The 15,984-nt window shown below is 32.5% G+C and overlaps 1 protein-coding gene across 2 annotated transcripts; it reads right to left on the bottom strand.

Annotated features, from left to right (window-relative positions):
- Positions 1-26: 26 nt before the first annotated feature.
- Positions 27-12,179, bottom strand: LOC135127961 (RAC serine/threonine-protein kinase). Of its 2 annotated transcripts, none has more exons than XM_064054678.1 (6): positions 11,974-12,179; positions 8,405-8,740; positions 7,990-8,356; positions 7,553-7,942; positions 939-1,172; positions 27-859 (listed from the first exon to the last, which is right to left on the bottom strand). In XM_064054678.1, the coding sequence occupies exons 2-6, from the start codon at positions 8,722-8,724 to the stop codon at positions 629-631; spliced, it is 1,542 nt and encodes a 513-aa protein (XP_063910748.1). In that variant the 5' UTR covers positions 8,725-8,740; positions 11,974-12,179; the 3' UTR covers positions 27-628. The 2 variants fall into 2 exon arrangements, with proteins under 2 accessions (XP_063910748.1, XP_063910756.1); XM_064054686.1 differs by lacking the exon at positions 11,974-12,179 and adding an exon at positions 11,262-11,580.
- Between the last annotated feature and the right edge of the window lie 3,805 nt (positions 12,180-15,984).

The following is a 15,984-nucleotide window of genomic DNA, read 5'->3' as shown; positions in this document are numbered from 1 at the left end:
AATACGACTTTAAAAAAAAGCAGGTGTAACAAAACGAAAAATTTATTTAATTTTCTACATTTTTCAAGGATAATATAAACAGACAGTTCCGAAAGTCACCTTACGTATTTACACGGTAGCTCAAAAAAGCGTTACATTTTATGTACAATTGTTTACTCTTAGAGTTTATCAAGCGACGCCTACAAACTAATACCAATCACAAAAAATATTTTCGGCATATACTCAACATTATCAACCACTTTAAACTTTGAGGTGATCTCTGAAAATTTTGTAACAGTTCTCGTATACAGTAGGAGTTAAATGCAAAAATATATAATCAATAGTGAAAATGCATCACCACAATTACTTAGTAAAATAAAAAGTCACACTAACAGCGAAACTAACATTGTATTTTAATAGTAGATATAAGTATGTACAACTTTAAAAAAGAAAGTTTAGACCAATGGTAGCAGTTATCAACACAGTCAAAGTCAAATACTATGTACAATATAAAATATTATCACCAACTGTTAATAATTTCTTAGTTTTTTTCATAACAATAAGTACAGTGGCTTAAAGTAGCGAATCTATATGTACATGAATTAGATAATGATCAGTTAAACTTAGCAATATTTAATTAAATCGTGAGTCACTGCATTGTTGCTACGTTGTTCATGCTGCCACTTATATGTGCGGAGCTACCTAACGTGGAAGACATATCTTGATAGCTAAATTGAGGAAAATAAGGCTCTTCTTGTATGGCACCCAATGGACCTGAATTATCTGGCGGCGTTAATTCTACACTTTCGCCGGTGAATTCCGAATCGAAATATCTGGTGTCCGTATCACTTGTAACTTGCGGTTTGAATGGTGGCACTATCTGAAAACCACAACTTTTCTCAATGCGTGTACATATAACGAAATTTTCGACACCGTTATCGTTATATTGCGATATATACCTTTTTCTGTTCTAGATCCCTCCAGTTGATACAACTAAAGAAAGGGTGTGCCATAATTTGTCTGGCGTCGTCTGGGCCTCCTCCCAGTCGTCGCGCTGGATCTTTGATTAACAAACCTCCTAATAAATCTCGCGCGTCGGAACTGAGGTTCCTTGGAAATTTCACTTCTTCCATGAGGATTAAGGTGAAGAGAACGTCGTGGTCTCGGTTATAGAAAGGTAAACGACCACACATCTGGAGAACAGAGAAGATATATTGCCTCTTTTGTTCAAGTTCAGACACATTAAAGGCGCGAATTACAAAGTTGCCGGAAAGATTCTCACAAAGATTGTAGGTTTTAATTTTCTGTGAATGTCAGACACAGTCCCGAGGTCATACATTTTAGATGTTTTCCGATACAATACGGAAGGACTTAACACGCTAATTGTGCTTAAACATTATTTTCGCATTAAAGATGTCAGATCTAGTAAGATCGTCTCTAAAAAATAAGTTCTAGAGTAATACACTAATTAACGAATGAAATACCTACTTATTAAAATTTGTTTGAAAAAGTTTAATTAACGGTTGTTTGTTAGTCTCAAAGTAACAAAAAGTTTAATAAGATGGAAAGTTCCTGAGCAACCAAAGTTTACATAGTTTTAAGCGTTCGAAGTTCGTAGAATCTCGGAACGCAAATAGGTTTTATTAATTAAGGAATTATAAGACACCTGCAGAAAGTTTGTGGAATCTAGGTGGAGATTTTGCGAAAAGAATTTACTTATTTAAATAAATAATTAGGCATATGGAGTTCAAATCTAAAAGGTTTTGCATTTTAGTTTAATAATAAACTACCCAAATTAAAAAAAAAAAAGAAATTAGGTTTCAATTAATGTTTTCTTTGACAGGTCAAATAATTTTGACAAAGTTACTACAACATATACCGGATGTCCCAGTTTATGAATTACATTTATTTAAAAAAAATGACGACTACGTTTTTGTTTCAAATGGGTTGACATGTTTGTTACATATGTTAAATAGAATTTATGGCTTTTTTCAATGATATATGACTTAATATGTAATTTTTAATGCTTAAAGAAATTTTTAAATGGCGGCACCACTAACAAAATATGAATATCGATTTTACAATTAAGAGAAGCCGCTACGTTAGGCTCTTACGGTGTTGTCAATGTATTTTTATAATGTAATATCTCCATTATTAACACACCTATGGTTATGAAATTTTAAAAGTAACTTGTCCACAACTTTTACTACATAACTGCGAGGGCAGTTTTTTTTTTAAACAATTTATTATCATATATTTTTTAACTTTTGTTGAAATTTTTGCATCAGGTATTTAAAAAAAAAAAATATTTCAGTTATTTATGGAAATTTTGGAATGGGGTTGTCACCACTGTTTTCAACTTGCAAAATTTTAGAAATCGTACTATGTCTATTTTTGACTTTATTTGTTGGGACTGAGATATAGTAAAAATAAAAGTTAGCAACTTCTAACACAAGTTTTTTTTTACTATGTATGGTTTCTCACAAAAAAATCGACGATATACATATCTGGTATGACTTCTGGAGTTTTGTAAGCTGAAAATCATGTTGAAAACCGTAGTCTGAAATTTCCTTTAATATATAATTGAGATATTGATTTTTAAAAATACGTTATGCAAAAATTTCACTAAAATTAAAAGAAAAATATGATCACAAATTGTTTTTAACAAAATTTCCCTTGCGTTATGTAAAGAAAGTTATGGACAACATATATTTAAAATTTCAAAAACTAATGTCTGTTAATAACGGAGATATTACACTCTGAAAATATACCGAAAATTCCACTCAGAAAATTTAAGTTCTGCCCCTCGGTCTGACAACGAATGAAAAATTCATTACAATTGAGATTGCGGCGGGTGGGTGGGGCTTATTTTTTTGCCTTAACATGTATAGTTTCATGTAGAGAAGTAAGCATTTTGAAATATCTTCCGCCCTTCGGCTCACAACGAATAAAAACGTTATTACAATTGAAATGAAGGAAGGGGGGCGGGGTTTTCTATTTTGCCCTTTTTTTCTTAATACCTTATATGTACGTATGTACTTTTCTTTCCACGACAAGAAACTGAAAACATGTTTAAAAGGGTAAATTTGTAGAAAAGTGTATGGGATAAATTTTACCATTTTAAACATGTTTTCAGTTTCTTGTTATGGAGAAAAAATAATATATATTAAGAAAAAAAAAAAAAAAAAGCAAAACAAGCCCCACCCACCCACCCTATCTCAATTGTGGGGATTTTTCTTTGTTCGTCGTTAGTCAAGGGGGGCGGAGCTTAAATGCAAAATCCGCATTACCATGCGCATTCAGTGATCGTGTTGCTCAGAGAAAACTATATGTATTAAGTAAAAAAAAAGATAAGCCCCACCCATCTGTCTGGATCTCAATCGTGATGAATTTTCCATTCGTTGTCAGATTGAGGGGCGGAGCGTATTTACAAAATCCACATTTCCTGTTTTAAACACGTTTTAAGATACTTGCTGCGAAAAGAAGACTACGAATATTAAGAAAAAAAGGCAAAATATATATCAAAATGTATATATATTCATATTCCACTCTAATACTTCAGTTATTTGAAAAGATTAAAATTTGAAATTTGGAAAAATTAACATGAATATATTTTTAGTGTCAAATCCCATTTAGTTTTTCCGGAAATCACTTTAATTTCTTTTTCAGTTCTAACTGCTATGAATTTTTTAATAAAACGCTCTTAAAAAAATTAAATTGTGGAATCGGTTACGTTGAAATATTTTAATTATTTGAAAAAGCAAAATTTCGAAAAAACAAATTTTCAAGTGTTTCAAATAGTATATTTTTCATTTAGTAGTGACATAAAAAACAAATTATAATGAGGATTTTCCAGCAAAACAAATTTTAAGCCGCATGAATTTTGTACCCTTGGTGTTGATATTTGAAAATAAAAAAACTGTTGTCATTTCTGAAAAACCAAGAACGATTTAATGGTAATAGTATATTCCTTTTATAGATTTCTTTATGTTAGTTAATTGTTTTAAATTGCAAAGTTCTGTCTCTTCAAATAATTGAGACCTCAAAGTAAATCAGGTAAACTGGGACACCCGGTATACTTGCTTTTGGAAAATAAAAGTCATTTATATCACTTTTTATTTAATTTTAAGTAAAATAAATTAAGGGCAAAGTTAAGTTTCAAATGTTAAGGAATACTTTCGTAATAAAAATCTGAGATTGTTCAATGTAACACTAAAAATAATACATAAATATTACTGTGCTCCCATTATTTCAAGAAAATTCCGTGCTTTCCATAAAATGTGTATTTAATCTTATTTTTGGGATGACGTGACATTGATGTTCCCATTTTCTGAGAATCTGAAGAAATAAATTTTATTAATATTCTGCAATCTATAAATCAAAATTGGTGTCTTGACGTAACGTCAACAAAATATGTTACTTAATGTTTGAAATAAACAGTAAAATTTGATGGCCTAAACTTATTAAAAATTTATTTTAGGATGACCCGTATACGTAAGGTAAAAATAGAAGTGAATTGTTAAATCGCTACATTTTGAAACAACGATTTTTTTAGAGAAAACAAATTGACAAAAATTTCATTCATTTTCACTACAAGCGATAATATTAAAGTATACCTAAAATTTCAAAGTGATCGTTTCGGTAGTTCTGGATACTGTACGTAATAAAATCACCAAGCAGAAACATGAAACCGGCATTTTCGTATTCTACAAGGTTTGAAATGGCAAGCAAATATGAAATTACGCACTTAAAATGACACTATCTTTTTTTTTAGTTAACGCTGGAGAAGAAGTAATTAATATTGTATTAAAATACAATTATATAAATATTATATGTAACAAGTTTTATAAACGCTTCTTTAGTCACGGGTTTATTTAAGCACGAGCGGGATGAGTGTTTAAAAATCGAGTGTCTGGAGAAGTTTATTAACCTGTTACACACTACTTTTTCTACGACTTCAAATTAAAACCATAATTTTCAATAATGTTTACATCTATGTTCATCCACATGCATTAAACAATGCACCTATTCGAAGCCAACTAGATTTCATAGGTACTCTTTCTAGCCACGTCGTGTTTAATGCACACGAAAACTGCCGAACGCACTCAAGATGTGACTAATGAGCCCGAACACATCTTCGACCTGTATTTAAAAAGCCACGGATCATGAAACTATGGTTAAGACATCGTTTAGCGCCGTGTATTTACGTACGCTAAACAAGGTTTTAGACACGGAAGTGTAAAAAATAATTTATTTCTCTATTTATAACAAATTTTGAGACATGATTTTTTTTAACGTCGTTAATAAATATCGTAAAAGGATGTTTTAAACTACAGTTTTCCTTCCAAAATATACATATGCGTTATACCGTAAGCAATAAAAAACAAAATCAAAGACAACCATGAATTTATGAAGATTTGTCTTCAAAAATCCACGGCCTCAAAATGACCCTGGTGCAATAATGCAGTTCAAAAGTAAATTTTAACGCAATTAATGACCGAAAAAAGAACGTCTAGCAAGTCACGAAATGTATTTTTGGAATAATCATGTTGACATTGCAGCTATTTGACACTTTATTTGACTCTTACTGTCAAACCGAACAAGGCCCGCGTTGGTGTTGCCAACGTAATTTTTTTAGCACTAAATTTCAATGGTTGCTAGACGACTTTTTTTTAACTTTTTAAAAATAAATTTCATTGCCTACTAGATGACTTTTTCCTCGATTGTATGGTATTCTTGGTGTAACAACATTAAGTTACATTTTTATTTGAAGGTACGATTAACCACAATTATAGCAAAAGCCCCAGTTAAAAAAATTACGAGTTTTTTTTTTTTAATAAAATTATTAGATTTCCTTTTATTGATCTGCGTTTCCTTAAAATCTTTTCTTTTTCGTTTCTGACTTCTTTTGGTTTGAAAAATTAAACTAGTTCGTTCAAAATCTCTAAAAGTTTTAATCATGTATACACGTACTCAAGAAATTGTACGTAGTATACACGTACATTTTTTAATTTTCAACAGCCTTGCTGTCATTTTTTAATAATGTACACCAAATTATATTTTTGTCAAAAAAATGTATTTGTTTTATACTGCCATATTTGCGAAAAAAAAAAAAAAAACTAGTAGGCCGGACAATAAAAATAAATGTTTTCTTCAAAACCTGAGTAATTTACGTGTATTGTATTTAAGGAATGTTCATTTTATAAAGCGGACACTGAAAAATTGCTACTAATTTGAGTACTTTGGGCTAATTTAATTTTTTTTTATAAAAATGTTTAATAATGTTATATGAAATAATTATTCTTATTATCAATCAATTATATACAGAAACTATAAAATTTTCTAACTATTGCGCGAATACCGCGAATCGCTGTTTGCACAGGTTTGTTTGTGATTTTCTTCGTAGCAGGAGGCCACAATTTTTTAAATTCTCCAAGTCATGATGCTGTTCGGCCATCTTTTCTTAACACTGCTTTCATATTTGCCCATTATCCCTCAACTGAACGAAGCTCAGGACAGTTGGGTGGTTTATCTTCCTTTTTTAAAAACTGTCCATTATTGGCATTAAGAAGCTCCTGAGTGGCACCAGCGTAGTGAACCGAAGCCAAATTTGGCCAAAACGATGGAGGGATATGATGTTTGCGATAAACAGGCGATAATCGCGTTTTTATACATTCTTTCCTGTAATCATCACCCCCAATTATTCCAATCGTAAAAAAAAACTAAAAGCTTTTTAGCTCACAAGAACAAATGGCTTGCCATACTAAGACTTTTTTCCCAAACTTTTCAATTTTTTTTTGTTTTCTTGTCATCGAGGACATCTTCCCCTACGATTGCATTATAAAACTAGGGGCCGGGTAGTGTATTGCAGTCCATTTTAACCTTCGTTTCGTTGTCCATCAAAACCCAACGATTTTTGTTCCTGGCCAAAATTGTTTATAACTTCCCGCTTTTTTTTTGAAACTGTATGCGCTGCTTTTCGCTTCTTTTTGGGGTTTTTTGCTTTAATACGTTCTAATGTTATTCCGAGTCTTTATATTTTGTACAGTACCTACGGTAACACCTTGCTTCTTCGGTATTTCCCCCACAGACATACATTTCGTTAATTTTAGCAGCTTAATGATGTTTTCCTCAATATTTTCGTGAAGCAGACCTTTTCTCGGTCTGGATTTGAGCAAATCTTCTAAAGTATTAAACGCCCCAAACTTTTTGATCATTTGGAACACTGCTGATTTTGGACATTTAGTTATTTTAGCCAGTCCCCTCAAAGGAAATTTTTCGTAGCATCACTTTTGCAAAAATAATTTTCTTGCCCCAATTGCGATTCGCTTCATTTTAAAAAGAAAAAACGTTATTTTGAAAACAAAAATGGCATTTAATAGATATAACTTCAAGCTTTCATATATATTAATTAGAATAATTTAGATTAAAAATTAGAAAATTGGCGTTACTTTAAAGGTGTCCGTTTAATAAAATGAACACTCCTTATCACCTACGATATTTTCAAATATGATTTTCGGGCAACTTTTAATTTTAGTCGCCAAATAGAACGAAAAAACAATAGTGATCTTACCATTTCGTACATTACAACTCCTATTCCCCACCAATCAACCGCTCTTCCGTAATCGTTGTCTTCTAAAACCTCCGGCGCTAAATATTCCGGGGTGCCACAAAACGTCTTCGTGGTCCTTCCATACGTGATATCCTCCTTACACAAACCAAAGTCCGCAATTTTTATATGTCCATCCTTATCCAAAAGCAAATTTTCTAATTTTAGATCCCTATAAATAATATTTTGCGAATGCAGGTAAGCCAAAGCGGAAATAATTTCTGCCCCATAAAACCTCGTCCTATCTTCTGAAAAAACTCTCTCCCTCGATAAATGAAAGAATAATTCACCGCCGTTAACGTACTCCATCACGAAACAAAGACGGTCGTTGGTTTGGAAAGAATATTTTAACGACTGCAAACGAAAGCGCCATTACACGAATTACTCCGCTTCCAACTTACCGTTAAAAACGGATGATTCGTTTTCCTTAAAACCCTATTTTCCGTCTGCGTATGAGCAACTTCATCTTTTTGTATAATTATCTCCTTTTTTAAAATTTTAATAGCGTATAAGCGTCCCGTCGCCTTCTCTCTACACAAGATCACTTTCCCAAAAGTCCCCTTCCCTAACACTTTAAGAAACTCGAAACTCTCCAGAGTCACTTTTCTTTTGCCCGTTGATTTTGAAATTGATGTACCTTGTAATGAGAATTTCTCACATAAATCTTCCATGTTACCGACTTCAGTGTTGGGAAGATTCATTTCGACATCTTCGCAATCAACGCTTAGTCGTTCTGAAACACCCTTGATTGCCGCCACCCACTCCTCTCTGTAAAATTTTAATAAGTGCTAAATTCTTTAGTTACGCTAGGGTTACCTCTCGCGTTCCGTTTCGACGTGGAACATCCTTTCTATGACAGTCGTCCACTGAAGACCTCGGATTATGAAGGTGTAGGGTTTAGGCCTATCGGTCGACATGATTTGACAGCCTTTAACGGTGAAGTTGTTTAAGGGGTCATTCATGGAGGTTTCGTCAGGCTTGTTTTTAAAACCGACCAAGGAACCATTGTCGAGTAGCACGAAGTAACGGGAACGCCAATTTTTTATGTGTTCTCCTCTTTTGAATAGCCAGCCTTCCTTCACGATGTTACATTTGTTGAACTCGGGCATCAACGTGCCTGAGCCTGACTCGTTCATTGTGGAGCTAATCACACTACAATAAAAACCACCATGTTACTCTTACGACAGGAATTAAACTTATCCGGCTTGACAATCAGTTTTAAGTGTCAGAAGTTAACATTATTTTAAATATGGATGAGTTCGGTTTACGTCATCTTTATGCAATATTTTTCGCAGAATCGAGATGGTAAATAAATTGAGAGTGAGCATTGCAGCATTCATTTCTAAGAGTGTGCAAACAATAGATGCTGAATTTCGCTACTAGTTGAAACAAGTAGCGCTGAATTAAACAATTAAAAGTTTTGATTAAAATGTACTGTGTAACGAATGGAAGTGAACCTTTTTAACGCAAACTCGGATATTCTGCTTGAATTGAAATGAAAGGAAAACAAACGAATAAAGGCTATTGTGTTGTACACAAATTAACTTGCACGGATAAAAAAATAAACAATATGTTGCGTACTGTATCTACGTATTTTTTTAATACGCTTTTTGCTGGCTTTCTTTATAAAGTAAACAAACATTTCCTTTTGTATGTGGAGTTACTGATTTTGGCTTAACACATTCATTCGGGGTTATTCATACATCCGGGAAAAACATTTTTAGAAGAAATTTGGTTTAAAATACTCGTCTGAGTCATTTTACTTAGACGTTAATTATTCGTTACTCCCGATTTTTGTATACTTTTTAAAGAGGTTTAAAAGCTAACAGGTTTTCACAAAACGGAAACTACAATAACATACACATTCTTTCTGATTGTGTAGTCTTATCTTGTTGAAAATACATATTTGTTTTTACATAAAATTTCAAACAAATTAGTAAAAAATACCAGGTATTTTTTTATTTGTGGTCTAGTTAAATAAGAATTTGTTGACGGGAGAAAAGTAGGTCGTAACTTGACACTTTAATTTTATTTAGCACGTAATTCACTTTGTTAAAAATGTGAATTATTGTGATGAATTCGCAACTTCAAAACAACTTGAATATGGATTTAAAATGATTTATTTATGTTAAGTAACATATTTAACTAAATTTACAATTGCTGGAACTGTTGGCCCCTAGCTTCGTTACATAAATTGACTCAGCGTTGCGCATTTTCACTTTTAAGTCTTCAATTGGATCCACTGGTTGTTCAAAAATAGTATTTTTCAAAATCAGGAAAAAGAAATAATCTAACGGCGTCAAATCAGGTGATCGTGGTGGATAAATATGTTGTGTGAGCTGTTGCGCCGTCATGCTGACAATATCTATTCTGCAATTCTGCAGAATCAAGGTGGTCAATAAATTCCTGCAACATGTTCTAATATCTCGCAGCTGCAACAGACTCCTCGAACAAATAATACTTTTCGAGAAATGGCACACTAAACTCCAATTTTTTGTACATGTAATGGCGTTTTTTCAACATAATGAGGATTTTCTGCCCCCTTTTCATAATCGGGAAGTTTAAGTCCTTGAAACACCTTTTTGATAATTTTCTGACACGTTCAACTTGACATAACTTGAAACGACGGACATTTTCAATAACCTCGGGATTTCGTTTGGTTAATGTGCGACTTCCTGATTTCCTCTTAATGCTAATTTTATTACATAACTAAGAGTCCTTATGTAGTCTTATAAAAGACTGATTTTTGTCAAAAATATCAAAAAAATACGCGAAACAACGGATTTGCAAAAATGAAAATGCACGATTTCGGTTATTAAGACGCGAGATTATAGGCAACGCACCACAATACAAGTTGTATGTTCCAAGAGACGACCTACGTAATTTGGTGACATAAGGGGCAGTGAGAACTTGACCACAAATCAAAAAAATCACTTGGTGCTAACTATCATACGTACATACAACAATTAGAAAAAATATTTGCCTTCACAAGTAATTCTTGTATCACTATACATATTTGTAAAGGTATTCGGAGATTTTTTTTCGGCTTCATAGTAACTGATAACACAGGAAACGGCGTCTTTTTCAAATACACATAGCAAATTTGATTAGTTTGCGGAAAGTAAAAGGAAACTCTACAAAAAAAGGATTATTTAGATTGTAATAAAGCCTTTCTGAATTATTGAGAGCAATAAAAATACGATCAAAGACAGTCATGGATTTTTGAAGTTTCGTTGTCAGTTGAAAATGTAATTATCAAAGACAAACTTTAAAAAATCTATAGTGTCTGTGATGGTGTTTTTTATTGATGTTTCGGTAAAAAAAAAAAATATTTTGCGTGACTACAGAAGAAATGGCGTTAAGATCCTTGGTACCATATTGTAAAGATTTCGGTTTTTTAACAATTAATATTGCGAAAGTTAAAAATATTACACCACTATAATGTTAGAGATAGTGTTGCAAAAATAGTCAAATACGAGTTTACAGCTGATGTAAATCTCAACAACAAGAGCGGAAGAATTACATCATTTTAAAATAAACACGACAGTGATGGGTAGACACAAATGAAATATTATTACGGTTACAGAAAGTTACAAAATAAATATCAAACAATAACATTTTGCCAAAATGATTCCAAAAATTATCTAGTAAAAACAGAAAAAGGTGTACATACGGTTATATCGGGCCTGGTTGCACCAAAACAAGCAATGTTTACAATCCACAATCTTACGTCACAGGAAAAAATAGAAAAACAGTACTATTTACAACGTAAACATGATTAGATTTGAGTGATGATCTGTTCACGAGGTGTATACATGTAAAAGTAAACCTATTGTTTGAGTACCCATAAATGGTGGCAATGCTTTTATGAATGAAACCGTGTGGCTGCACCAAATTCGGCAACGGAAACAACAGAATAATTGTTGCACAAATGACAATGGGATTCTTCGTCAAAGCAACAATGTTGCACGTTATCACAAGAAAATAATTATTAATTACTGATACAGTGTATTTTGACATTACCCGATTCAGGGACATGTGACGTAATTTTCATATTACGACATCCCAATCAAAAATCAAAACAAAGAGAGGATTTTCGCGATTAGAGAAAAAAATGATTGAAAGGTATTGTCTGGAGAATTCGCCCGACACTCCTGACATGAGACGAGTTATTAAAGAGAGGAAATGACAGTCGGTGTTTTCGCAAACCTTGAATTAGGTTAGGATGAAATGCCTTTGGAAATGCGGCATCCGGACGATATTACGTGGTTTCTATCGATTTTATTACAGTAAGTCGGGGGTTTAAGTGCGAGAATCGGAGTAAGTGGGTTAAGTATTGGATTCTGTGTACGAAATTCGTTAATAACGTTATATTTTAGACTCACCTCTATTAAAGTCTGTTCAACTCAAAACCGACAAAAACCACTGGCACGATTAAGAGCACAACGATTTACCATTTTTGTTCACGTGAAATTGTATTATTGTTAATTAGCTTTTTTCAAGTTACAAAAATACGCATGAATTTACAAGGACGTGTTTTGACGCAGATATTTTTGTCAAATCCTGGTTCATTAAACTGCCACTGCACTGCTTCTATCGTTGTCGTTGGTTGCCTTGTTTTGTTGTTGGCCGCGTGGGTCGTTACTACCACCGGCGGGCTTTTTGAAATATTTGAATCGAATAAACATTTCATTCGTTGTTTGACTATCCCGAAAGATGTACATTTTTTCGATAGAGATAATTCAACAGAGTTTGGGCGTTTGAATGTCTTCTCACAAAGTTCATCAAATTTAAAAATTTATAACTCCATTTTGAGATATACGCGGAATATATGACATGGTTTCGATCTAGTCGTAGATTTTGTATGCGTTTGACTAGATAAGATTGTAAAATAGTATATTTTTACTTGCCAAGCGTACGCTAGTTAATACAGGCGAATGACTAATTTCAGATTTTCTCGACGATTCATGCCTCCTAGAGTATAAAAAAATAGGTCACCTGTTTCCGTCTGTCTATGGTCTGCCTGTAGTTTGTGTACCTATTTGTGTCGATAATAAACAAATAACTACTCGACTGATTAGCGTGAAATTTTACGTGTATATATTTTAGGAATATCATGTAAATGGTAAACTGCTAAGGATAATTTGATAACTTATGAAAAAATAAGATTCACAAAATCAAATTTTGTAATCTGTTTAAGAAATTGCATTTGCCTGATTGTGTTTCAGGAATCAGGAGAGAGGAAAGTTTTATATAAATAACGTTAGATAAAATTTCTTAAATAGGTACTAATTTTACAAGCGTTATAGATTATTGTTTTCACCTTGTGACCTTGCTTATTCAAGCTTGGAAAGTTCTAAAAATCTTTAATAAGGTATCTAAAAATAAAGAGAGAGAATGTTTCAGTTTAGCGCCGCCCTTATCGCACTCGGCTCTCTTCGTTCGGATGCCGACAGAAATATGTGGTGATGGAAGCTGCAGGTAGAGTATAGATTAGGCAGTAATTATTTAGCATAGAAAACCCTACAAGGGAGGATATTCTATGGTATTTATTAGTCTAGTACTAAGTAGTACGAGAAGATGATATATTATTATATTAAACTTATAAAATAAGCAATCCAATGAAACCCAATTAATTCGGCAGAATATTTTTCTGTTTTTTAAGACAGAACTTCCTACATATTTGTATCCATATTTCAGTAACAAATTTTTAATTTCTTTTTTTTTAAGATGGCATCATGGATCTTAAGTGTAGCATCGGAATTTCAGAGAAATAGGCAGGTTTATACTTGAAGTTTTTTAAATTATTTGTACAAGTAGTTCTAAACAATTAATAGTATGTTATGTAACACGTTTTATAAACGCTTCTTCAGATACTAGTTTATTTAGGCGTGAGCGGAGCGAGTATTTAAAAAATGAGTATTTAGAGAAGTTTATAAATACGAGTATGTTACATTTTTTCGACTTTCTGGTAGGGATGATTAAAAAAGTAGATGTTTTATAAAACCTAAATCAGTGTTAGTATTTGTTGGGTAATGATAAACGGAAAAATGCAGGTGTGCTTTACACATACTTAATAAACAAGTCGTCGGCAGATGTACTATACTATAATTCCGACCTGACCTGTTTTTGAGTTAATTTTGAGATCCCGGTTTTTTTTTTTGAAAAATTTCAAACAATCTTGAGGTTCTAGGTATTCCTATTTGGAAAGAATTTCAAAGTGCTTTGGAGCCTCTAGTATAATAATGGTAGTAGCCCGAGCCGCCCGCTCTCTCTTTTCTCTAGAATATGTTGTGATAACCCAGACATCCCGTCTTAAATTGACATGTAAAAAAAATTGAAACCGCCCGAAAAATTTAAAATTTTAAAATTTGGCCTTGGCTGTGATCCTCTAATAAAGTGGGAACCCTACGTTGTGTTTTTGAAAAATGGCGGAATGCGTTCAGATGCAAGTGGTGGACCCCAAGGTTGGAAAATTACCGCTAAATAAAACACAAAATTTATGGAGGACACAAAATTAGTTATTCCTCCACTGACAAAAAAAAGAAAAAAAAGCTGCGTGCGATTGTGACTCGTGACTTGCCCGAATTGCAATCGCTGTTCAGCTCCAAAAAAAAACTTTGAATGACTTGGAATAAAATCAAATTAAACGTTCTGAATCAAAGCAAATATTTGAATATCACAAATTTAATAAAAACAAATAAAAACCTGAATGCAAATACACAAGTTATTAGGCATCTTTTGTGCAGATGACGCGATGAGCCTCGCCAGCCCGACTGGGAACCGCGCACTCCACTTCTGCCACGTATTTCGGTGTTATTTACCTCAATTCCGTTTTAAATGTTCAATTTCTTATAACTCGGATATTAACGACAACTGAATAGGTGTTAAAGTTTCAAAATTACAATAAATAACATTCAAATTCGCTATACAATTTGTGGAATTTTAAACAACAAATAAAATTGGGCATCAGATAATTTATACGATGAAAACATTCATCAACAAAATATTTACACAAAAAAAAACCAGCAAAGATTTATGAAAACAAAAGATACGGTGTGAAATAAACTTGTGCAAATAAAAATATTACGTGAGGTTAAAACTGCAGAGCATTAAAGTTTACGTTCAATTTAAATTATACAATAAGGAAAATTACTGAACTTAAAATTGTGAGATAGAGAAAAATTGTTTGAGGTGAAAATTGCAAAGCTAACAAATTTACATGAAAGTAATACTTGCCACACTTAATCAACGATTCAAACAAAAAGTTTACATTATGTTAAATTATGTCTTGATCCAAGTAATTGGTTACTTAAAACAATTAACTTTGAGTGTTTATCGTGAACTAGTTACCCCAACAAAACACATAATAAATAAACTCAAAAATATCCAGTCATCGTTGCGAGGAATAAGCGTCTCGGTGAAGTAATCTTTAACGTTGCGAGGAAATGCCTCGGTGATGTAAGCAATCTTTAACGTTGCGAGGAAATACCCCTATGATGTAATGATGATCACGACGCTAATAACGATGATAACTTCCCAAGGGAGGAAATTATTTTAACCCCCTGCCAGTTCACAATATAATGAATTTTGTTAATTTAACTCCAGTAAATAAACTATAAGTAATCTTGTGTGAAGAATTAAGAAGTGTTGTAATGTAACACTTACGTATTAGCATCTAGAAAAACTTATTCGTGACTTGTAAACAAAGGTTATCCTGACTAAGTGAATTTCATGAAATCTCCTTGTCTGTCTAAGCAAATTAATGTCTGTTAAATTGTGTTAGAACCAGTTAAGGATTAAAATCCTAACCTGATCGGTGAACTAACCACAATAAAACAAAATTATAGCACGTGTCCGCGTTGGTCGAATACTAGTACGAGAAGATGGTAGCGTAGTTGGTGAAATAGCAATTGACCTAAGTTAGCACCAATGAATCGAATGCTCAGTCAGTAGATTCTGAGGAGGTGATAAAAGGTTAAATTAAAAAAAAAATAGAAGAAATATGTTATAAGAACAAGAGTAAAAAGTGGCCTGATTTGTTAATGTCTAAGTACTATTTTTTATTAAACTAAGTGGTTTAAAAATGTCGAGTCAAAATTCAATTCAAAGCTGGTGGCTCTTCAGCTTTGTAAGATTGTCATTTTAAAACCATTTTTTTAATACATAATGTATATGTTCTGGTTGAATATATAGGAAAACAAGTAGTAAATGTAGTAAATTGGGTGAAAGTAATTTAGATATTTATTTGTCAACAATGTTAAGAATTAATTATTTCGCATGTCGTTTTTCCTTTTTTTTGAACATTTTGATCTGAGAAACTTTATTAAAAAGTTTAGGAAGTTTTTAAGCAGAACTTTCTACATATTTTCCAATTTTCAGTAACAGCTTTTTAA

This window comes from Zophobas morio, unplaced genomic scaffold (genome assembly GCF_036711695.1).
Source record: "Zophobas morio isolate AGI-343-1 ecotype UQ-CSIRO unplaced genomic scaffold, CSIRO_AGI_Zmor_V1 ptg000002l, whole genome shotgun sequence".
NCBI classification, from domain to species: Eukaryota; Metazoa; Arthropoda; class Insecta; order Coleoptera; family Tenebrionidae; genus Zophobas; species Zophobas morio.
Note: the sequence above shows the minus strand (reverse complement) of the source record. Positions and strands in the feature narration are given on the sequence as shown.